This window comes from Ammospiza nelsoni, chromosome 4, assembly GCF_027579445.1.
Source record: "Ammospiza nelsoni isolate bAmmNel1 chromosome 4, bAmmNel1.pri, whole genome shotgun sequence".
NCBI lineage: Eukaryota > Metazoa > Chordata > Aves > Passeriformes > Passerellidae > Ammospiza > Ammospiza nelsoni.
In genome coordinates this window covers 11137834-11162936 of record NC_080636.1, presented here as the reverse complement: position 1 = coordinate 11162936, position 25103 = coordinate 11137834, and the positions used below count along the sequence as shown (strand labels likewise).

Sequence of the window (25103 nt, the reverse complement as noted above, 5' to 3'; positions counted from 1 at the left end):
AGTGACTGAGGGGGGTACAAGGTACGGGGAGGCATGCAGCCAGGCAGGTGTCCCAGAGAAGCTGAAGAGATATTCCCTGCCGTATAATGTCATGCCCAGCAATAAATTGGAGGGCTGTGGGATTTAGAGAGGTTACCCAGCTTTTGCTTAGGAAGTGACTTGGTATCGATCGTGGGTGGTGGTGAGTGGCCTGTTTCACTTTGTTTTTCTCTACTTCCACTTCTGTTTTCTATGTTAAACAATTATATGATGTCAATACCTAAGTTTTCTTGCTCTTTATTCATGTTTTTCTCTTCACCCATCTGATGGTGAGGGGGAAATACACACCTGGATCGTTTAGTGACCTATGAGCAACAAAGCACCTCATGATCTCTTTATACTTGCGTAAGGCAGAAAGGAGAGAGATCTCAGCACATGGATATTTGTTTTGAAAGGAACCTCTAAAGGTCATGGAGTCCAAATACCCTGCAACAAGCAGGGATGTCTTCAGTCAGATCAGGTTGCTCAGAAACCCTGTCCAGTGAATGTTTCCAAGGATGGGGCATCTGGCAGCTTTCTGGGTGGTTTTCTGGTTTTGGATACAATGCTTTTGGATTCTTCAGGGTAAGGAAAGTATTTACTTTTATTTTCAGTGTTGAAATTTTTAAGACACCAGGGAAACTTCTGTCACAAAAAAAAAATTGACACAGAAAACAGTAACTGTAGTGTATTTTTACTACACTTTGTATATTCTGTTAAATTCAAATGTTTTGCCTTGCCACAGATTTTTCTGGTGCCCCATTTCCCATAGTGGTCTCAGGTCCATCTTTTTCATTTAGCAAGTCTTAGTTTGCAGCTCTTGTCTTCCCATTCCTAGTCCACACTGTTTCTGCTGCTCCCCCATGTTGGCCTCTCCAACACACTTGCTTTCTGCTCAGCTGTTGTTTCTGCTGTAGTTGAATTTGACAACTCCCTTTTGCATTTTGCTTCTCTGGAGACCATTTTCAGAAAGATCCATGCTATTCTGACTAGATGCCAAAAATTGTGTCAATCCATAGGCCAAGTGAAGATACAATACCTAATTGCTGAAGCTTGTCTGTATTTGTATGTTGTGGAAATATTTCTTTAAGGCTTCTGTGCTCAGCACATGAAGGTGAATGGTCTTGGCTGAAGACCAGTACTGGAAAAATTTGCAGTTCATATTCCAGGCAGGAGGATGCTAGAGCTGTTCAGTGACCATAGATCTTCAGTCAGAGTTGAAGATAGTATAGCATGTGATTTTTGTAGATTTTTTTCATAATTCTTTTTCCTGCGAATGGCAGAACTGTTTTGGTAATTTTCATTTATTTTTCCCTCCAAAGTTCACTTGACACATAGCACCATTGAATTTAAAAAAAAAAGAGCCAGATCATTTATGTCCAGAAAATAAGACTTTATAACAAAAGAATTTTGGCAAGTTTAGTAAAGGCATACAACTACTGATAGATGCTGAAAACAGTGAAAATTCATATTCCTGCAGCTGTAGAAAATTGCAGTGCATATTGTATCTGAGCTAGGAATTCCAAATAGAATTTCACATTCTGTATTGCCTGAAGACATTTGAAACTTATCCTGTATATTGTGCCATGTGTTTACCTAACCTGAGAATTTTAAAAGTTTGAATAAAGCTATCCACTGTACTGACAAGATTAGTGTTACTTTACTTCTTAACTTGCATACTTAGTTGAAGGGCAGTAAAATATAAAAGGAGAAAGACTATGTTTCCTTACATTTCTCTGAATAAGGAAAAGCATTTTAAATGGCAAACTGGGACTTTCTTAATGAAAAGAATTATTTGGGACATGATATTGAAGAGTTATGCCTACAGTGCAAAGTATGGAAGTGATAAAATTTATGCAAAGCCTCAGAAAACAAAATACAGGAAATAGTAGAATGCTAACGGGTGGTTGGAAAAAAAACAGGACTGGGAAAAGAATTATTAGGGCAAGTATAACTTGCTCCAGTAGCAAGTGGTTATGGTGTGACTAATGCTGTCACTCATGTTTCCAGTACAGTGTGTTGGGCTTTACTAATAAATACAGCTTGACCTGATGTGAATGAAACAGCAACTTCACTGTATGTCTGTGTGTCTAGAATCCAATACAGAACACCTGAAAGAGCACTTAGCCTTGATAGTAAAATTTAAAAACCCAGCAAATTAAAGGAACTTGGTGAGCATTCAAATATAATGATACATAGCCTGTAATTAGGACTTCAAATTACATATATTTTTCTTGTCTAATAACCTCTGCAAGAATATAATTATGATACATTTTTAGTTTCCTCTCCTGTACCTTTTTGTTATTCATCAATCTGCATATTTTCAAGATGAAAAAAAGAGAAATAGAAATACTGAATAGATAAAGAAATTCCAGAACAGTGAAATCCAGTGAAAATGTACACAAGAAAAGTGTTGCAGTCTCTGTCATGTCTGACAGGTAACCTTGGAATGATTGAACTGGCTCATTTTTTGGCATGCCAGTCAAATATGAAAGTTTGAAACATCAACAATCATAGCTTGTGCAGTGGATGTCATTTAGTATAAAACCATAGATAGAATGTGCTTCATTTTCATCTGTCTTAACATCAGAAAACTTAAAAAGATTCTTTGTCTTCTGTGTAGAAGTTGCTGATGGTTTCTGTCCTTCAGGTTATATTGTCACTACACATCTCTACTTCAGTTTGCAAACATATGGAAAAAGTAAACCAGATGAACCATTAAACAAAATATTTGTGATACTTTTTAAAAAAACAATTGTGTCTTGTTTGTGTATTTGAGTTTTGTAGTGTGACTACAATTCTGACATCCTGAATGCATTTGCTGCTTTGGAATTATCTGGTTCATAGGAGTATATATACTGATCCATGCCTGCTAGTCATCAGTAATGGATGAGTAAGGAGAGCATGTAAAAGACAGGGTAAATGTAGACTGGTTTGGGTTTTTTTAAACTTACACTATTTTCTTTGCTGCTGGTAGAACATACTTAAGCTTTTCCTGAGGACAAGGTTGTAAAAAACAGGTCATTATACTGAATAGAATTTAATTGAATTCTGTATCAGGCTTCTGTTTAGTCTTTTGAGCTTACTTCTGCTTTCAGCCTCCACAATATTCTCTAGCACTATGTTTTACAGCTTAGTTTTTTGTTTGTAGAGCAAGGAAAAAAAAGATTTAAATTAAATTTTTGGTGTTGGATATATTTCCCAATTCCTGTATTTGTGAGACAGCAGAGAATAAGTATATCCTTTCCACATTTTGCATATCTTTTATCAGTCTCCTAGACCTTTTATCAGATCTTTGCATCTGTTTGTCACTTTTCTCTCATGCTCTCACTGAAGGCTGGAGTTTTAGCCAGTTGGATACAAAAACTATTGATTATTCATACTGACTTTCATGCTAACTTTTATTACTCTGAGATAACTTTTTTCCACTGCTGCAAGTTTTCAGAGTTGTGGGAGTGTGGCAGAATAATGCCGTGGCATGATGATGTTTCCGTTTCCTATTTCATTCTTAATCATTTATGAATTCTAACTTCTTTAACTGTTGCTGTTGAGCTAGGGAGGTGAATATTTATGGGATATTTGAAATGATTTTGTACTGATGCAGGACAAGGCTGTTCTTTGACACTGTGGCTATGGTACATAGCCATCAGTCATCTGTCAAGACAACATTATTGAGGAAAAGTCACTGAATTTAATTTAGAAAGAGTTAACATGAGACTTAAAGTAAATATCAAGGTGCAATTTCCTCCAATTCTACCTCTCTATAGTGTATATTGAAAGAATAATAAAAGGTTTGCCCAGTTTACATCATCTCTTTGAAAGGCTCATATTGCTAAGGGTAGCACTTATATGGGTTCACAAGTGTTACAGTGACATAAATAACTTCATTTTGTGTGGAGGAGGCTGGGGAAAGCTGGTGTATGTGTTAGGGAGGTACTGCACTGAGCATCAGATCAGTTTGCCCTGTGTATCTCCAGAGTGACTGATTCTGTTTTTGAAGAGTGGGGATTTTGGTACTTTTCTCCTGTGTTGTATGTTCAGGATTTGACTAAGGGAAAAGATGGAATTTATTTCTTTTAGTAATTGCAACTGTGTTGTGTAGCTCTCTTGTTAATAAGACTCTTTTTAGTAATTAAGTGTATGTGCAAGTGGAATGTATGTGCTGCACTCCAGATCTGCAAGGGTGTGTGATACCTTAGGGCAGTGTGAGGTTTTGTCTGTAAGGGGTTTTTGTGTTAATGCAGTTTCTGGTGTACTGAGGTCCTCATCTTGTTTTGGATCTATTGGCCACAGGACAAGTGGTAAGTGTGGTGTGCATAATGCCTTCTTTGCTCCAAGATAAGCACCTCTTCAATTTTGTGGTGAATTGAAATGTGCAGAGGAATTGAAACAAAGACAGTAGTTCTGCTCAAAAGCAGGGAGCTAATGTATAGGGATGTTGTTTGTAGAATATTGCTTTAAGGCAATCTGTTCTCTGCTCAGAGAGTCACAGACCCTCTGCCAAATGGGATGATCCTGAGTCTTCAGGGGAGAAGAGCAGCTACACAGACACAGGGGAGCTGGGATATACACCTACTTTTTTCTGATTTTCCTGTTAGCCAGGGAAAATCAGAGGCACAGGGGGTGCTCAGGAGGTAGCTAGGCAGATCCTGAAAACATAGGTGTTAGAAGCGGAAAGGCTTTGGATGAAACTTTCCCTCTGCCAAACTGCAAAGCTGTTTGGGTTTTCTAGTTACCTTTTCTGCATTACAGATATGTCTATGCAGTGATGCATACCACAGAGAAAAATATAAATTAAGTTTGTGTCCAGTAGACCTCAGAATTTAAAATGAATAAAAACAAATCTCACAGCAAGAATTCTGGTTTCATAGTTTCATTTAAAATTAAAAGCAAGCCAGAGAAGTGAACTGTATACTAACAACAACAAAGTAAAACATGAAGGGAATTTATGTTTGGTTGGAAAAATAAATTTTTATTTCATTGTTTTAAGCTGGAAAGAAAATCTGGCTTCATGTCATTTATTCAGTTCCTCTGTGTAGACTGCCAGTATTTTAGAAGACATATTTCTCAAGTCTTGAAAAATAACTTTTAAATTGGCTGAATGTTGTCACTGCCCTATCAGGAGAGTGCTATTTAGCTCAGCTATATCAATGATAATAATTACATATTTGTACATTTCTGGGATTACAGAAATTAAATTGGAATGTATGAAATCATTCCACCATCAGTAGCTCTACAGTCCAGGACAGATCCATTGCATGAACAGGGGAATTTCTTGTCACATCACTTAATTCTTGTCCTAGGGAGCCTCTAACACTCTTGTAGGACAATAGTAGGAAAGGGTTCTTTTCCCTATCCAGGAAACATAAAGGGGAAAGCTATGCCCACCTATAGAATGAACTTGGCATGTCATAGAGATATTTATGAACACTGGCAGTAAAAGCAGAGACAAAAGTCTTTTATGTCTCTGTTTATTTTTAGGCAAAAAGGTGTTAAACTTAGCCTGTCTTTTTGCTGGTTTGGTTTTGCATTGTGGGTTTCTTGGGGGTTTTTTTCCCCCCGTCTTTGTTATCATTTTAGCTTGTGGTTGCACTTCCTCACCAGGATTAGCAGATGTACATTGCTGGGTGCAGCCTTCCTTTTTTCAGATCTTTTACCTGACCATTTAGTTCTAATCTGAGGGTGGTTTTGGTAATGAAAATGTATCTGCCATGTGTTAATTTGGTGTCTTATGTAAATAAAGACTTTCGTGGAAAGTTTTAGCCTAGTGTAAAGAGTGTTCTTCCTCTCAAGGATGGTGTTGAAGCACTGAAAGAAGTACAGCTGTCTCAAAACACTTTATGGTGAAAAAACCTTGAGTGTATTGCAGGCTATTTATGGATCAAGCTTGGCTGCATTCCATAGGAGAGATTTTTCCTGTAATTCTGTACTGGCATGTATGAAAATGTTGTCATCCTTTTTGTAAGAAGTCAAGAAGGAAAAACAGATTTTTGAGAAATTGTCCTGGTGGAAAGCATTCACTTATTTGTCAACACAGATATGTCTGTTAATTTCTGTATGTTTACAGTAACTGCTTGTTGATGGCACTCCTGGTCAATTCTATGGCAAAGATCTTCTGCTTCTTTACATTCTTGTGATGTCTGAACTTTCCAGAAGTGATTCTGAGAGCAAATGTGACCTCAACAAAGAAAGTTACTCAGTGTTCAAATTTAAAAAAGCCTCTGCTGTTGTGGGAAAAGCTGCTGCAAGGAGGTGGTTAATACTTTAATAGTGATCTTATCTAGGAAATTACAAAGAAAAGACATAAAATTCTAATACAATTTCAAGAATTCTGAAATTGGGATAGTATCTTAGTGTAAGATTATGTCTAAACCGTTTTGTTTTAAATTAGCAACTACTTCTTTTTTTCAGGAAATTTGGAGAGCGACCTCAACCGAAACGGCTCACAAGGTAAGCATTCAAGAAACTCAGTATTTAACAATTTTCTGAAGTTACCCCTTGCATTCTCAGAAAAATTAGGTTAAAAATGTGTGGGTTGCTGACACTAGAATTTTAAATATCAAAGCTTTTCAGTTGTATATGCAGTCAGCAGCCAGAAGTACAATTTTTAACACACTGGCTTATTTTTAATGTGAAACTCAAAAGGCATTTTGAGAAATGGTGTTGACTTCATGTATCAGTTATTGTAGGTTATATTGTAGGATATGGATCTGCTTGTTTTTAAATCCTCAGGAATGAGCTGATTTGTTTCTTGAGTCAAAGTGAGATCATGCAACACTTTTTGCTGCCGGAATTGAACACGGTGTTGTCAATGAGTGATCTGAACCAATTTTTGATGAACCCTGAGTAATCAGAGAGTATCAAACAGAACTGTCAAGTCAATCCATTCTGGAAGGTGTTTAGGGTGACTGGAGTAGAGTGCTTGATTTGCTCCTGGCCTGCCTGGGATGTATTTACACCACAAACTGTTAAGAAGTCACCTTCTTTTTTTGAACTGCTTTAACACAGTCTATGCAAATATTTATTATTCTGTGCCACCAACTGGGCCAATTATAATTAGCTTCTGGCTTATAAAATCCACTATTTGCTTGAAAGCAAAAAAGGATGTGCCATTTGTTGTTATAGTTTTGTGTGGTGATAGAGGAAGCCTCTTGTCACCCTGACAGCCTGTGTTTTGAATGAAATGATACCTTATGTTAGCACATGATGGGGGGGAATATTTACTTTTTGTGTTGTGAATATCTGTCTCACTGCATTTCTGGATACATTTTAGGTTAGCTTGTCATCATTAAACTTCATTTCAGTGCAAAATTGACCCATACTGACTTACAAGCATTTGAACAAACGTGGCAGTTTCTTGTTGGCCTGGGACTCTTCAGGGATATTTGAAGATACTATGTTTTAATAATGAGCTGCTTTCCATCTTGGGTAGTAGCATCTATACTATAACCCTGAAGTTATTAATAGAATTTATCTTCCTTCATTAAAATAGTGAACAAAAATAGAATGTATCTTCTATGTTTCAAAAAGAGCAACAAAAAAAGAAATTACTATGCAATGAGAGCTTTTAAATAAGTTTTCTATTTACTGTAGTCACTCTGAATTTCATGTGCAGGATTTTAGCTACTAGGTATGCTCATTGCTTTTTCCTGAATACAGGGTGAGTATTTGAGAAGCGGCAGCCATCCTTCAAAACTGCAGTTTGAAAACCTTTCCTGTGATGATAGAGGTTGGAAACAAACAACCTAACTTTCCTCTGAAGAGTAAACTGCTGAAACAGAACAACTGTCACCCATATTTTTAAGATTGACTTGTTTATGCAATGCTGAAAATGTGTCTGTAAACCCTTAAAAGCATTTAGTTCAATTATTGGAAAATTGCTGTGGGTTTTTTGTTTAAAGGTTGTCTGGTTTGACTAATAATCTCCAGCAGAACAACACTACTCTGTTCATACAATGCCAGTTAGTTTTAGATGTAAACTGTACTAATACTACCTTCATGAAGAGTTTTAGCATTGAATAATGAAAAATGTCACATAAGATATCAGTGGGAGAGGTCAGAGGGGGAACATCACTTATTCTCACAGGAGCTTGGATTGTACCAATCCACTGTATGAACAGACCAATAGAAAACACAAATTTTCTTCCTCATACAATGCTAAATAAAGATTAGATAGCATTGAGCAGTTTTCTGTGTGAGTTGCTGGGTTTGATAGTCAAGTGTAATAATAGTCATGTCAAAGTTCTTAATACAACAGATGTTCTTAATTTAGTATGATAGTACTCTTAACAGAATATTCCAAATTGTTAGATTAAAAGTTTTTAAACAACTTAAATGCAGCTAATATATATCATAATGAAGTGTATAATAATAATTTCACAGTGAATTATGTTTTGGAGTTTAAAATGTACTCTTTAAAAATGTCTGTAAATTAGTAAGTCTGTGAGCTTTGAAACAGTTCATCCAGCTGTATTTCATGGATAAACATCAGTTTTACCAATGTCAAATGTAAATAGATGAAGTTAGTCCAAATTTAAAACAGCAGTTCAAGTCTATTCTCTGTTCTTATATCCTGGTATTTACACAGAAAATCGGCTCACTGATCACTAGACATTAATCATGTCCTATGCAGGCGTGACAAACACAAGAATTTGCAAAACATCATTAGCAAAGCTGAGTTGTCATTGTCCAACCCAGCCCTGGCTCAATCTACTTGCCTTTCTGGGGATTTCTTCTGGAAAAGGTCTGGTCAATAAAATACTGCTTTCTATCTTCCACGATTTTTTCACTAGAAATGTTTGGTTTTCCAGATCTGTCCTAAGGGAATTCAATAGTTGGCGCAGTTCACAGATAAAAAGACAAAAATCCAAACAACCAAACGAAAAACCTTCTTGTGTAGAGTTTTGTCTTTTCATATAAATTCCTGATAAATCCATAATTTATTTCTCTGGTAGATGACTTTGAAGATGAGTGCATTGGTGGGCATTCAACCCACAAAAGCTCCTTCAGGAACTGGTGTTCCTGCCAGCACTCCGGCACAGCTGATCCCTAGGGCGTTGAATTTGGCATGCTGCTTAATGAACAGTTAGATTATTATACAGAAGAGTGACTGGCTGTTATTGTTCTCTTGCTTCTCTCAAGGAATTGTTGTTGGTGTGTTTGAGGTAATTACAGCATTTATGTAACATCTGTAATTACAGTGATGATGAACAATAAAGCATTTTTTAATTTTTTTTACCTGATTGTATGCAGAAAGTAGATCTTTTCTCTAGAAAACTAGGTGAAACAATACGCTGAAGAATTTTAAGTTTTTCTTAGTATCTTCAAAACCAAAAGAAAACTTGTATAGAAATATTGCACTGAGTTGGTTAAAAGCTTAGACAATTTGTCCTTATCATGAGATACTAAATAGGTCATGAAGAAAATATTTAACTAATAAAATGTGTTCTAATTTCTGGCATGTTGCTTAATGAAATAGGACTTTAAACATGGTGTAATTACTGGCATTGGTATGATTTTACATCAGAAGAATTTTTTTCCTGGAAATACAGTAATTGTAAATGATCACAGACCCCATATTGCTAGTTTTGTGGGGGATAGTCACTTCTTTTTCCTGTGTAATTGTCTTAAACAGTGAGCAAACACATCTTGACCCTGGTAACGATGGCCTTTTTGGAATTGCAGGTCCTGGAGTTTTTTCCCCAAAGTTGTCTTCATTTTGTTGTAAACAAAACCAAAAGAACTTTGAAAGCTTATATTGTGTTTTGATTTTTAGGGAAGCAATGCGAAATTACCTGAAGGAGCGAGGTGACCAAACAGTGCTAATACTCCATGCGAAAGTTGCGCAGAAATCATATGGAAATGAAAAAAGGTAACTTTTTATGCTGTGCTGAGTCTGTCGGCAGCTGGCAGCCAAGGAAACTACACTGAGTATTTGGGTGCACAGTGCTTTGCAGAATTGCTCCGTTTGCACTGTAGTCTGCAGAAACATAAAATGCTTCCTCCTAAATCATTTAATTGTGTAACAGGTACTGCAAACCTATAGCATTCAATGGAGTGATGCCAGTTTCTACCAAGAGGTTCCCTATCTATGGGCTAAACTTTTCTTCCATTACTTAAAATTGTTCTCATTTTAAACCTTCCATTGTAATGTTGGAGTAAATGAGGTGGTCAACAGTGAATACTTGTAGAGGAGTTTTTTTCTGAATAATTTCACATTAATATGAAATGGAAATTGGTAGTCTTAGTAAGATAAGTTTCTGAATCACATCTGCACTAAGTTTAACAAGAATGATAGGCCAATCATGACTGTATTTATGATAAACATTTCCTTGCAAAAATCAATACAGTACATGTTACAATTATAGGTACTTTTCTAAGGGACAGAATCTGCAGGAATACGTGAGAATGAATGCCTTTTAGGCAAAGGTGCTTTTCCTGCAGTCTTCTCTTGCTGTCTTGACTGTGTGATGATTTTCTTGCATGACTAGTAGAAGCAAATAGGATGCTCCTTTATATGTGGGTTTATTGACCTAACAGTTGCATTTATTCATGCAGGTTATCTCTGATTCATCTGTTTAAGAATGGAAGCATGTCAAATTAGTGTAGAAAACTTGAGAGCTTTATAAAAGGAGATCAGGAATGAAAATAGTTGGTTGATGATTATCATATAATATGGTGCTGAAATGATTGCTCTTGTGCTATGGGTACGAAATGAAGGTGTGGAATCAGTCACCAAATCAATCAGGTTGGAAGGGACCATGTGGGGACATCTGCTCCAACCTAGAGCACGTGGCACAGGATTGTTTCCAGATGGTTCTTGAATGCGTTCAGTGAGGGAGACTCCAGAACCCCTCTGAGCAACCTGTTCATGTGCAGTCACCTGCACAGTAAAAAAGTTCATCCTTGTGTTCAAGTGGAACTTCAGTGCTTCAGTTTCTGCCTGTTCCCTCTTGTCCTATACATACTAAGGTTTCATTTTTTCAGTTTAAATATTTTAGTTGTTCTTAAGCTGTAACATACCATGTAGACTGTCTCTAATACTCTTCTGTGAGTTCCCAGACTGTCAGCATCAGTAATGATGTCCTCTTGTTATCAGCATAAAGGAAACTGCCAGTTATTAAATCCTTGGATCCATGTGTGCCCTAAGGTACATAGTAAAACTGAATGATGAAGTATTATATTCCTGTTTCTTCTTTTGTTTTTCTCTTGAGTTTTTAAATTGTTTCTGCTTTATTTATTGCAAACTGTGGCCTTTGTTTCTTCATATTTCTGGAGTAAGCAAAATTAGTAAAGTTTTAATGGTGCTTTATGCAACTCAACAGCCAAGTTTTTATCATTTTTACATTCACCATTTCTGAAGTGAGTTGGTTTGCGTACATCTTAGAAAGAAACTTATTTTATACTCATTTTTGTAGACAAATTTCCTGTTTTCCATGGGATTTCATTGTGGCATTGATATCATCTGGTTAATTTTTGGACCTTAAAGAGTAACTTACTTTGCATTACTTTTGTAATGAGGAATTCAAGTTACAAAAGGAATTATTTCTTAAATTTGCTATCTCTTTCAAGTAAATATAGAACTTAAACCTGGACAAATTTCTACCTCTTGTTCCTGTCTTTATTTAAGTCTTACTTGTTGCGAAGTCATGGAAAATGCTTGCCATTAGCAAACTTAGGACATCATAATTAAAAGGTTAGCACAACAACTACTTTTCAGTGTTTTGATGAGGGTTACTAGGTGGTGAAATACTCTGTTAAGTGCTTACTGTAGATGGTGCAGATGTCATGTAGCTTGGCCTGTTTTAAATATGCATCACAATAACACGATTCCAGGTGCATGGATGCAGACTTCCTAGGTTCATTTGAGAGGTTTTGGTACTTCTAAGGAACAGGAATGAAGGGAGTTGACTTTTTTGAGTCCACCCTTCCTATGAGCCTTGCACTTCACAAAGTCAATGGTTTTTAGCTTAGCAAAGAAGCCAGGAGGTAAGAAGCTCAGGTTGGGCTTTAGTTGAATTTAAGACTTTGTGCCTGATATTTGCTGTTGCATGATTGTCACCTTTCAGAGGCATTCAGCTGATAGAGACTCAGGTGCTGTTTAGTCTTGATGAGTTGTGGGTATTTGGTTTGCCCTTCTTGTAGTGTTTTCCATATTTACCGTTGACTGAGTGTTGTCTCTTCAAAGTCTGAGCAGTGTGAACATTCAGCAGTTTAAAGGACTGAAGTGTTTTGGATTCCAAGGCATAGTTTATCTAAAGACTGCGAGCCAGATAGGGATTTTGATTGTGCTGTTTGCATTTAAACATGATCATTGCTGATTAGCATGAGAATGCTGTAGCTGCATCTTGTTTTACAGCTGTTAGTGAAGGAGCTCCTGTAATTTCTAATCAAGTACTTCCTTTCTCTGAACTGAGTGTGCCTGTCCTCTGGATAAAATTTTGTTATTGAGAGCATAGCTTTTTGCAGGGCTTACCCCATGGCTCCGCTGCTTTGTCCTTAGCACTGTAGTACCTAAGGATTTTTCATTTGTTTGTTGTCATATTGAGTTCTTTAGTGGATGTTGTTAGTTCTTTAACCTCCTATGAAGAAAGTTTGCTGAGCAGTTTCATACTCAGAACAGTGTGAGTAATTGACAAACACTTAGAATTCACCAACAGATACAAAGGAGAAACTTCCCTTCCAAAGTCACTCTTGGTATAAAATAACTAGCTAGTAGAAGCATCTGAATTCTCCTGAAGACTCAGTTTTCTATAAGATGAACACAGAGATGATTTGGATGATTTGAAACAGCAAACCTTTGTGACAGAAGCCTGTGGTTTCAGGAGAGCATTGAGTCCATCAGAATTAGGTGGAAATTACACGAGCGGCTCTTATTTCCCTTTAAGCCCTTGCTTCCTAGCAAGGTCAGTTGGAGTAGCTGCTCTGCTTGAAGTACCACATTTTCTCTGTATTGATTGGCTTGAATTGACTGAAGGAATACTGTTCTCTCCTTTGATGTTTACCTGATTTAATACAGTGTTTTCAAAGTTCAAACCTGGTTCACATTTCTGTATTGGACAGAATATTCATAGCTAATTTCTTCTGTATGTGAGTTCGTGGAATGGTAAATACGAAGTTAAAAAGACCCAAGACTGTAGCTGTGTCTGCCTGAAAGCTGAGAAAGAGGTAGATATATGAGAAGGAAAACCCACTCAAATTGTGAGTGTCCAGACTCTTTCTACATGTTTGTAGTTTCAACCAAACTTAAAATTTTATCAGCTGTAAAAGTTTCTTAGTTCAGTAAGTTTTCAAAGATGTTTCTCTGCGTTCTAATTTTAAGAGTGCTTTTTGTTGTGGTTTGTTTTCATCAGTGGGTTACACCTTGTTTCTTACAGGTCTTTATTGCCATCTAGTGGCTGTAGTTATTCAAAGGACTTGGTTTAGAATAAAGCTGAAATGAGAAAGGGTATGAAAAAAAGTAGAGATTTTCTTTTCTTGTGTTCTAACCAGTAAGATAAATACAAAAGAGTACATAAAGAAAAAGGGTAAATATGTCTTGTTCTTTATGGTGTAATATTTGGAATAGAAGGGATTTGTTGGATTTTTGTTTTGGTTTTATTTTACCAGACCATTGCTCTGTTAATAAAGGTTGACACTAATTTTTAATCCATGCATAACTTCTTCATCAAGAATAGCTTACAGATGATGACCACAATACTTTTGAAAGAAGTTCATAGATCTTTTAGCTGTATACCTATTAGTATAACACCTGCTTTGCTGTGTTGTAAATAGAACAAATGCAAGGGAAAAATTTTGACTACAGATTTATAGTCAAGAAAGAAAGTTTGAGGAGTTTTTTGCCTGCAGACAGGTAAATTTTTATTCATTTTCATAACCACTAAGGCTTTTTAAACAGCAGTAAGACTTAAAATTTGGTGATTTGCTTCTCTGACAGAAAATACACATTATTTGTGTCCATTAACCAAAAATACTACAAATACTTGGATTTATTTATATGTATTCTTAATATGTGTATTTAATTTTATGGTACTGTTAATAACACTTTGGTTAATCTATTAAGAATTCTGTAACTTACAAAACCAATTTATATCTGTTAAATACATGTGATCATGCTGGAAAAAATAATGCTGAATAGCTGAGATAAATAGGAGTTTTACACTAGATTTTCATACTAAAACTAGCATTAAATGGTGTTTAATAGAAATAAGAATCATTTAGGATGAAAAAGACCTTTCATATCATCAAGTCCAACCAGTTACCTGGCACTGACCTCTCTTGCCCAGGACTCCCACAGACACTTCAGAAACTGAATAATTGTGTCCTCTGGTCATTTTCCATGACTTGGAGCCCACAGTTCAGTTTACTCCCCTGCCCTGACATCTGCCCACCAGCACAACTGGCTGCTGCCCCAGCGTGGAGCCTGCTCCCCCTGCCTGGAATTCAGATGTCCCAAGCCCAATTTAAAAAACAGAAGAAGAAAAAAAAAAAAGAAAGAAAAGGCCAGAAACCCCTCACCTGTAAGGTAGGAGTCATGGTTGGGTTGCAGAAGTTGCAGAAGTGCAGAGTTTTAACACTACTCTCCATACTGAAGTAAATAAAATAATGAGAAACTTTTTCATGTTCCCCTCCCTTACATGCCTCCTTTGCTACCTCACAACTGGTTATATTCATTCCACTTTATCTTTGACCATAGTGTAATGATGGTAAAAACACAAAGCTTGTTTGCTAACTACAACCAAACCTTTTCATGATTTCGGCTTTAACAATTTGCAGAAACTTCAAGACCAATGCATTGTATTATAATGCTGAATTTAATTTTGAACATATTGCTATAAATAGCATCTAGACTGATAAGAGTCAGTGCTGCTGAAAACTAGGCCTTATTTTTACACATACTGATGAAGATATAAAATTATCGATTCCATTTAAAAACTGGGGAGAGATTTATGTGATTTATGTGTGGACAGAATAAACTCCCTTCTTGCTTATGACAAAACTCTCAACATTTAGGAATTGTAGTCAGCAGTTGTCCATTAAATTAGTTTGTGAAACTGTTCTGTGTGTATTAATTGCTCCATCATGTTAAGCACCTGCAAAAGACTATTGAGGCCTTTTTTCCTTTCTTTCAGAATTTCTTTGTAAGGTATTTTATAGAGATGCAGACTGCTACCTGGAATATATTGAACTGGAAAGATTCTCAGTGACAGTACATCTACTGCTGATTTTCCTTGCTTTTTTTTTCTAATTTGCCTTTTAGACAACCTTCAAGACAGATGAAGGGTGTGCCTGTATAAACTCAAATGTGAATGTGGAAGCATTGGGTACACATCAGTTTGTTTATCTGGAAAACTGTGTGTGATTCCATAATGTTCCTTGTTTTCAGGTTCTTTTGTCCTCCTCCATGTGTGTATCTCATGGGCAGTGGATGGAAGAAAAAAAAAGAGCAAATGGAGCGGGATGGTTGCACCGAGCAGGAGTCACAACCTTGCGCCTTTATTGGGATAGGAAACAGTGACCAAGAAATGCAGCAGCTGAACTTGGAAGGAAAGGTAGAAAAACTGTAATAAACCACTAAGATAACTGACTGCAAAGGATATTATAGCTGCACGGTGTATATTTCAAAGAATGCCCTTTCTTATTTTTGGATCATTTTCTTTCTAGGTATTGCATAGTGGTTTGAAAAAAAATCCCTCAAAATATTTAGGACAATTGAATAGTTGGTTTTGGCTCCTAGGGTCATAGCAAGGTACTAACATCTAATTTGTAGGTTGTTGATGCAGACTCAGTAAACTGTTAGGTTATTTGGTAGGCATCAATGGCTAACTAAAATATGGTTTGTGGCCCAAATTCTCTGTCCTGCTCCTTGGCTTGCATGAGTGGATGGATAATCTTATCAAGGAAATATCTAAACATCTGCTTCTAGAAGTAGTCTTCAAGTCCCTTTGCCTAAAAATGCAATTGAAGTAGCATCTTAAAAATCTAGTAGGTTATTTTTACAGGGGTATAAATTGCTTACAAGTTTTTTTAAGGTGTTTGTGATGACTTAAGCAGTTGGAATAGAGGTGGCAGCAAAAGTGTTCATTTTACCTGGTTGTTTTATTAAGCAGTATTTTATAGCTATCTGGTATTTCCAGCACAGTCTACCAGAAATGCTTCATATATTCAAAATAGGAAAAGAATAAAGAATAATTGAAGTTCTTGATGAGATTTTTTAACTAGCATAAACACTTAGCCAAAGATAACTTCCTTGTGTTTCAAAACCCAATCATTTCCCATCCTTTCAAGAAAAGTTCAGCTCAACACATCTTCTGCACAGGTGGGCCCTTGTGGATGCCCAGTGCAGGGTCTGCACAGCCCTAATCAAATGTAATTTTTAGTAGTGCTCTTGACCCTTCACAGGTGGCTTTGACACAGTTATGGTCTCCAGTCGTCTCTTCTAGTCCTGGTAAGGGTCTTTGGAATGATGATAGAATAATGAGGTTGGGTGCAGCACTTCACAAAGCTAAACAGTCATAAAAGAAATGCATAGGGAAGAAGTGGAAAAAACAGGTCCTCATCTGTTTTAGAAACTATTGCATCAATTTTCCTATTTTATTCATAGTTAAATATGCCTAGTTTCTTGAACTGGGTTGGCTTCAAAGAGTAAACCACAGTATATTTTCATCTACAGAATTATTGCACTGCCAAAACATTATACATATCAGACTCAGACAAGAGAAAGCACTTCATGTTATCAGTAAAAATGTTCTATGGCAATAGTGATGACATCGGTGTGTTCCTCAGTAAACGGATCAAAGTCATCTCCAAACCCTCTAAAAAGAAACAGTCACTGAAAAATGCAGACTGTAAGTATTTCTCTGTTTTTTCTTTACTTAGCAATTAATTTTGTTTCATACTACTTTTTTGTTATGTTTTTTAAGGTCTGACTACAAGAGAAATACATTGAAGTTTTCAACTCCAGTTTTTTTGCTGTATTTTAGAACTGTACACTTCAGTGTATCTTAAAATATTCCAATATAGATAGGTTACCCTGCTTAGTTCTATGCAGTCATGGTTAATTAATTAGTAAATATAATAGGCCCACCCAAACCCCCATGTGTTCCAAGGAATGAATTCATGTAGACAAGTGTATAAAGAATGTTCTACCTCAACTTTCTAAGCTTTTGGATCTCTTTAATTGCCGTGATCTGGTGCTTAGAATGTTTTGATCAGTATCAAAGGGATTGCTTTCAGATTGTGATAAATGAGTAGCAGCATGTTATCCAGACTGCACTTTGTCACATCACAGCCACCTTCTTGCTGTCTCATACCATTTTCATGTTGTTCTTATTTTTGTTTTGCATGGTTCCTTTTAAGTAGTCATTTAAGAAATCTGTATGGTGATATTTCACCCAGATTTATTTGGTTACCATGTTTTTCAACTAACGGTATCTCTGGTGCTAATGTAGAATTGGGAACGTTTTTGCTTTTCCTCCACCTTTTTTTGCCTGCGTACCACTGGAGCACCTCAAGAGATACCCTTTTTTTTGTTTGTTTTTCTCTCTCTCTTCACTAGTGCTTTAAAAGGCTCTTCCATCTGTGTTGGGCTGGAACCCATTCACCTATGGAATGTGGATCTCGGGGCCGCTAGCTTGGCACATGACTAAAGGCAATCTGTTGCTGTGCAGTTCACGCCCGGGGGCTCAGAGTATGCACTGTTGAATTTGTGTTCAGACAGATAGTTTTGATGGACAGTGAATATGAACCAAGCATTCTTCAATAGTAAATATGAACCAAGTGGAGCAACATGCCCGTTCTGATGGCAAAATTTTAGTTGCTGTTTTTTTTTTTTAGGGGAGCAAACTTTACATTTCTGTCTTTTGAATGATAAATAAGTTCAAATCTGAGAACCTTACAAGTTGCATGGTTATAATTTGACATAGTTACATCTGTCTTCCTTTCAATTGCTTGTGATTTGTAAGAATACTGTGTCTTTATAATTCAAATATTCTTCAAATGATTGCTGAAAGTTGTCTTAAGTACTTCACAAGGGCAAGCTAAAGCTTCTGCTTAAATCAGCTGCTGGAGAACTGTGAACAAAAGGAGTGTTCAGCTGGCAAGCTCTAGCCCATTTGGCTAAGTGGCAGAATTCTGTGAGCTAGCATGCCTTTGGAGAACAGCCACTCTATATGTTATTGCACTCATAATTTTATGTCTATTTTTGGTCTGTCACAAATATAAATATTTTCTAAATTCGCCAATATTTTATAATTATGTCTTGACTTCAAGTATTCTTCAGTTTATTTTATGTTATTTGTGACTTTTTGATACTTTTCTTTTTAATAATGAAGTAATTTTATAATCTCAAGTCTGTATGTGTTCCTTGCAGTATGTATTGCATCAGGGACAAAAGTGGCACTATTTAATAGACTTCGATCCCAAACAGTTAGCACCAGATATTTGCACGTAGAAGGTGGTAATTTCCATGCCAGTTCACAACAGTGGGGAGCATTTTACATTCACCTGTGTAAGTAAAAGCAAATCTGTATATTTTTCTTCACTTTCTTTCCTTCATCCTCATAAAAAAGCATCCTGCATTTTTTCCTCCATATTAATTGCCCATGTGCACACTTGTTTGTTACTGAGTGTATCTTTGATGTAACAGTGTGATGTTAAATGTTTCTCGTATCAAGAAAAACGGTGATTAAAACAAGTAATTCTGAAAATTCCTGTTTCATGCAGTGGATGATGATGAATCAGAAGGAGAAGAATTCACAGTGAGAGATGGCTACATTCATTATGGGCAGACTGTCAAACTTGTATGCTCAGTTACTGGCATGGCACTCCCGAGACTGGTACAGTTTCATTTCTCCAATGCTGTAATTCATTTATAGATGGCAATTTAGTGCAATTCCATAGTTGGGTTTGCAGTGTTCACAGGTTTTGGTCTTGTGTGTTGCCTTTGGGTAATACATGTTTTTTATGGCAAATGACATTTATTTTAATTAAAGCATATTTTTGTGTCTGCAGATTATTTCTCTAAACAAAGAACAACTTGTAAAATAAGATAGGGATTTTTTCAGAATTTAAGCCTGCCAAAACAGGTTAATCTGTCTGTTTTAAAAACAGTATTGTAGATTTCTCTGTTCCAAAATGCTTCAAATATTGATCTTGAATAGATGAATAAAATATTTTCAACCAGTAGGACTCCCATGTGTTGAGTTCCAGCATAGCTTTAAAAATACTTGACTGATCTGAATATAAAAGCACTTCTGTGTACTCCTGAGGATGTATTATACCAGTAACAGCTTGCAAAAACCATTTTTTCATATTTATTAATACTGTCTGTTTTAAATCTGAAACATGGGAATGGCCTTTGGAATAACCAGTTAAGGTTTGTGAACAAAATAAAATATTACTTCTGGATACACAATACTGGGTTTTGTAAACAAAGTTAAGTAGAATTACAGGTTTTTTCCCTGTTTTATGCACTTAATGCCAGCCTGAGTGGAATTTTATGTGATTAATAATCAATAGTGCTTCATACGGGATCTTCTGTGAAATTGTGGTTTGTGAGCTCATTGTGAGTTTTGTACTAAGCTCTGCCAAATCCAATTTAGGTAGAAGTAATCTTTAGAAAGCACCAATGTAAAAACAGACTTCCTGCTGTCAGGCTTTTGTTCCCCTTTCCAGACTAATTTTGTTGGGAATGTAATGTGAATTTCTCTCCCAATACCAAACTTAGCTAAACAAAAAAGATAATAGCCTGCTCACTGTAAATGGTACAAAATGAAAATTTTGTTTGACAATAAAAGCAGTTACACTGGTTACACTACAGATATGGTTTAAGCACAGGAAATTCAGTAAGAGGATGTCACCTTTTTGTGGGCTTCATGTTAATACTTTTTTATTGATGAAATGAGATGCCATCCTTTATTATTCCAGAAACCTTATTTGTAAGTAGAAACAGATTAAAACAAATTAGGCTAAAAGTTCCTGTTTTGTTTGCCATGGGGAACATTTGTCATACTGCTTCCAGGACTGATGGAAGGTGATGCAGTTAAAAGGTAACTTGCAGGTATTTTATAAGCAAATGCAAAGAATTTAGAAGAAAAAAAATACCTTTAAATTTATTTTGCTAATAATACTCTCTGTTATAATTAGATATTGCAGAGGACAATTGGGTTTCTGATTGTCAGCTTAGAAATATTCAAGCACTTTGGCTGTTGCATCTGGGAGTGTTGCATAAAGCGTTAAACTTCTTTCTAGGAGTTGAGTTAAAATTACGAGCTACAGATTTTCACTAAGGGAATAGCTCTTGATTTTAGAAATTAATTGGCAAAAGAGATCTGAATTGAGTCAGCAGATATTTTTTCACTGCACTGCCAAATGTAAGGAACAGTTGTTCTTTGCAGTTGTCTTTAAGTAATATTTAATGACCAACTACTGCTAAGATATGTTATGATTGTTGTTTCCAAAACTGTATTTAAGGACATCTCAACACCTTTAGTAAATTCTTGTTTTAATTCTTCTCCTTCAGCAGCCAGTTTGCCACAGAGTGTTGGCAATCCTGTCAATGGTGAAAGATCCTGTAGAAACATATTAATTACTAAAAATAGTAATTAATAATAAATGAAGATGACAATATAATTAAAAATTGCTTTTTTACACCAGCAAATGAAACAAAAGTAGATTTTGCTGAAGCTTCAATTTTTTCCCCACTCCTTCAGCAAAAATAGGTAAAATATATATGCCTGCAGCACATTGAAGTAGTACTGAGTATCACTTCCATGTTGTGTTCTTGTTTCAAAAGCATTAAGAATTGTGAATCTAGTCTTGATACCAAAATGAGAGGCATGGGAATCTTACAAAAATTACTTTTCACTTCCTTTACTGACTGTATATATGTAATAAAGTGTAGAAATTGTTCTAAGTATATATGTACAATTTTCATTCACAGATAATTCGAAAAGTAGATAAACAAACGGCATTATTGGATGCAGATGATCCAGTATCACAGCTCCATAAATGTGCATTTTACCTTAAAGACACGGAGAGAATGTATTTGTGCCTTTCCCAGGAGAGAATAATCCAATTTCAAGTAAGTTGTTCAAAACTATTTCAATAGATATGTGTAGTTGCAAAGTTTTCTCAGGTATCCCCAAAATATGTATGAACGCCATTTTTGCAGTAGGTTTTGAATGCAAGGCTAATATTTTGTTTTGAAAAGGGAGGATGGAAAGCAACAAATTGTTATCTGTACTTTTCCAAATCTGTTTTTCTTTCCTCATAATCTTCTTCCATGTCTGTCTGGAAAATGAATTCTGGTTTCTCCAGTGGAGAAATAGCAAACACAGTAGAAACTTGTGCATGTGGTCATGATACTGTGGCTTACATGTGCCAGTGGAGCTGCACCACTTATTTGTGTGTCCCTTTCTAGGTTACAGCAAATAGGAAATGATACTCGTTGATAATAGTCTTGTTTCATGATGAACTCAGCAGAGCTGCCATGTGTTGCTCTTGGCTAAGAGAGTAAACATGGACAGCTGTGGCAGTTGCCCACAGTAACTTGAAAAGCCACAGAAATTTGATTTGTCTGTAAAGAATAGAACTATCTCTGAAATATTTTTTTCCCCAGCAGGTGGAGAAAAGCTTAGAGTTTTAGTCTCTTGTAGGTTAGTATGCTTGTAGCACTTTCACATGGTAATTCCTACTAGAAAAAGGACCCTGAGATTGGCTCAGCTGGTCAGAGCATGGTGCTGAAAACAACAAGGTGGTGGGTTCAGTCCCTGAACATGCTTAGTCTTTACTTGAGTTGGATTTATGGGTGACCCTTGTGGGTCACTTCTTACTCAGAATATTCTGTGACTCTGAAGACTTTGGCTGAGTTGAGGACTAGCTAAATATTGTAATTTTCTTTAAATATTTTGGGGTCAGCTCAAATAACAAAGGGTGTTGAGGGATAATGCTGTGCTCCAGGAAGATGGCCATGCGTGGCAGAGATTCAGGACTTCCTTAGAACAGCTGTACCTTTTTGGGTAAGAAAAATAGAGGTAGGAAATTAGAAGCTAACATTGAGAATGTCCCTTAATTTAAGGGAAGAGACAGGAAGGCTTGGTAAACAGTAATTTCAATTCTGTCCTGAATTGGGACAATGGAAAGAGAATATGAGAAGCTTTGTTCCTATTTCAGTAAACATTCACGACCTGTGGTTCAGAAGGGACTAGATCTATTGTTTCTACCCACAGCACACAGCAGAAATATGTATCTGTCAATATATATTCTTGTAAAGGAGATGGACTGTCATTAAGAAGAGAAAGCTGTGAAAAGTGAACTACAATAACTCAGGATCAGCCTGCTATTTAATCATTCTTAGAGTACTGTATGGGAAGTGCTGAATGAAGAAACAGCTCCTGCTTCTCTGACAGCTGCCTTAGTTCAGCATCCTGGAATTGCCTGTGGGACTGTCAGGATGTCCTACCACCTTCAATTTCAGCAGCACTCGTGGAGCCCAGTCTGATAAGAGCTCTGAACTTTCTGCATGGGTAGGAGTTAGATAAAAGGACACTCCCTATCCTGAATTCTCTTAGTGGAGTAGGAACCTGCTGCTTATACTTGTATAAAGTCTGGTTACTTGCATGTCAGACTGCTACCATGCTTTGGTAGGTGAATCACAGTGAAAGATAAACTCTTTCTTCCAATGCCAGGAGAGAAATCCTCTTTTATCTGAGTTTTTTATTTTGGATCAGAACACAAAGACAAGGGAAACAGCATGTGTATACTGTTCTTGTAGTAGGAATCTAGACAAACTGTGATCATTCTTTGAAAAAAAAACTAAGAAAAACAAAAACCAAAAAAACCCCAAAATAACCAAAACAACAATAACAGCAACCCCCCAAAATCCTGAAACTTATGGATGACAAGTCTCTTTTGGGTAAATGGAAATAGCCCCATAGAGAGACCATAGAAGCTTAAAGCAAAGAGGCTGTAAAAAGTCTGCAGGTGAGTATGAAACTTGAAATTCAGGTGCCGAAGCACCAGCCAGATCTCTCTTTCAAGACATGCATGTGCTCTGGGGCATGGAGAGAGGATATGAATGGTGCCTTACTGGATCAGAGCACATCCCTGTCTGTGCCCAGTCTGGCAGCAGCAGCAGGGGTTGGTGCTTGCAGGAAGCAGGTGGATCTGGTTGTGTTTCACAGTCCAGTGTGATTGTACTCTGCCAGCACTTGTACCAAGTGTTGTTGAAGGCTGCATTCTTGTCTTTTAGTGACATTTTGTAGATGTGTTCATTGGTTTGATAACCTCAGAATGTGCAAATGTTCTTTTTCTTCAGTAACCTGTGGCAGAAAGTTTAAGAGGTCCTGTTCCCTGTGTAGTAAATGTTTGCTGGATTTGTTTTGAATGATGTAACAATTTCTGTGAGTGATTCCTAGTCCAGTTTTGCAGTATTTAGTGAGCAACAGTTCTGCATTCACTTAGCCATTGACATCTTAATTTCTTCTCTCCTAATTGGAAAAGCACAGTCTTCTCCATTTCTTCTCATAAGTTCAGCACTCCTTGGTGATTTTAGTTGCCCTTTCTGTCACTTCTCTTGTTTTTTCTCCACGACTTTTTTTAGATAGGGAGACCAGAACTGCACCCAGTATTACAGAATTAGCAAAGGATTCACACTGGCAAAATAATACCAGATAGTTGTTCCCAGCCCTGTTTTCTGATGGTGTCATCACTCACAGCTGCCACTGCACATCAAGGTGGTGCTTTCAGACGACTGTCAGTGGCAGCCCTAGGATCCCAGGTTGTAACTTCTGTCTCCAGTTGAAGCCAGACAGTACATGAGTACTGACCATGATGTTAAGGTATTTTAATCTTCCAGTGCCACCTGTTGAAAAAATTTAGTTAAAAAGGGAAAAAAGGGTGAGAAATGTCCTTGGAGCCCTATTTGGAAGTGACAAGTGCTTCTCTAAGAGGAATTGAAACCTGTTAAAGATTTCTGTAACAGACAGAGTAATGTGTTACTGAAATGATTCTTGATGTAACAGGATTTTGAGAGCAAATTCTGTGGCATTTGCCTTCCACATCATGGACTTAGGAAATGTGAAAGAAGTCAGTCAGGGATCTATTTACAGGGTTGTTAATTTTTTCACATCCATGGTTTTATTTGTCATGATTCAAAGTATATCATTCCATGCCAACAAGAATTGCAGTCAGCCCATAGGAATGGTGTCATGCTTCAAAATAGAATACAACAGTTCCTATAGAATGGCTCCTCTTTTGAAGTTGGGCTAGTAATAATTTAGAAGCTGTGAATGTTTCTGATGGAAGTTTAATTTGGGCATCTCGAGTTCGGAGAGATCTGTAGTTACTACCCGTGTCACACACTTCCCTTGCCAGCTGTTTTCAGTGCTTTTTACATGATCATACCAGAATGAAGAGTCCACATGAAAATGCAGCTTTGTTTTTTAACATCTAATATGGACAACTCATGCTAATTGAAGTTTATCTGCCAGTTTGAAGAGTGAAGGTTATGGTTACCTACCTACCAATATACACTTAAAGCTTAATGGAGGGAAATATAATCTAGTTATTAGAATTTTTTGTCCCATTTTTTTCTGTGTTTAACCTATACACAATTTTCTTATGGGTTGCTAGGTGGTGAAATTGTTCAGAGAGGCTTCTGTTGCCATAAAAAAATTGTTTGTGTATTTTCTGTGTATCTACCTGTTTAAGTATACTAATTTAGTAGTATTTAGAGGGAGATACTAGATGACCTTTGAGGTCCCTTCCAGTTCAAGCCATTCTGTGATTCCATTATTCTAATTTGTAAGGCTGTCACTTCAGCTTTTCTCTTGTGTCTTTGCACAAATGCTGCAATACAGGTTTGTGTTTTCTGTCATTTTGTGGAGGGTGAAGAACTCTAAAAAGAAAAAAAAATCTTGAGCAGATGAAAATCATAACTAATGAAAAGTATTTCACTTCACTCTGTAGCTGTTTTAGACATTTTGCCTTTATAAGATATCTGTTTTAAAGCAGCTGCTTCCAGTTGCTGTAGGTTTTTTTTGTTAATGCCTATTGAATAATGTTAAAACTTTGAAAGTTGAACT

General features: G+C 36.6%; 1 protein-coding gene across 3 annotated transcripts in view; it reads left to right on the top strand.

Moving 5' to 3' along the window:
• RBPJ (recombination signal binding protein for immunoglobulin kappa J region) overlaps window positions 1–25103 on the top strand; it is a 58653-nt gene that overhangs the window by 26757 nt on the left and 6793 nt on the right. For 2 of the 3 annotated variants that reach the window (XM_059469898.1, XM_059469897.1), the window contains exons 2-8: window positions 6430–6468; window positions 9794–9889; window positions 15404–15569; window positions 16691–16865; window positions 18389–18526; window positions 18742–18854; window positions 20960–21100. In XM_059469898.1, coding sequence (XP_059325881.1) covers window positions 6430–6468; window positions 9794–9889; window positions 15404–15569; window positions 16691–16865; window positions 18389–18526; window positions 18742–18854; window positions 20960–21100 — 868 coding nt within the window. Of the gene's footprint in view, window positions 1–6423; window positions 6469–9793; window positions 9890–14303; window positions 14543–15403; window positions 15570–16690; window positions 16866–18388; window positions 18527–18741; window positions 18855–20959; window positions 21101–25103 lie in introns of those variants that run through there. The other variant, XM_059469899.1, reaches the window with a different exon arrangement.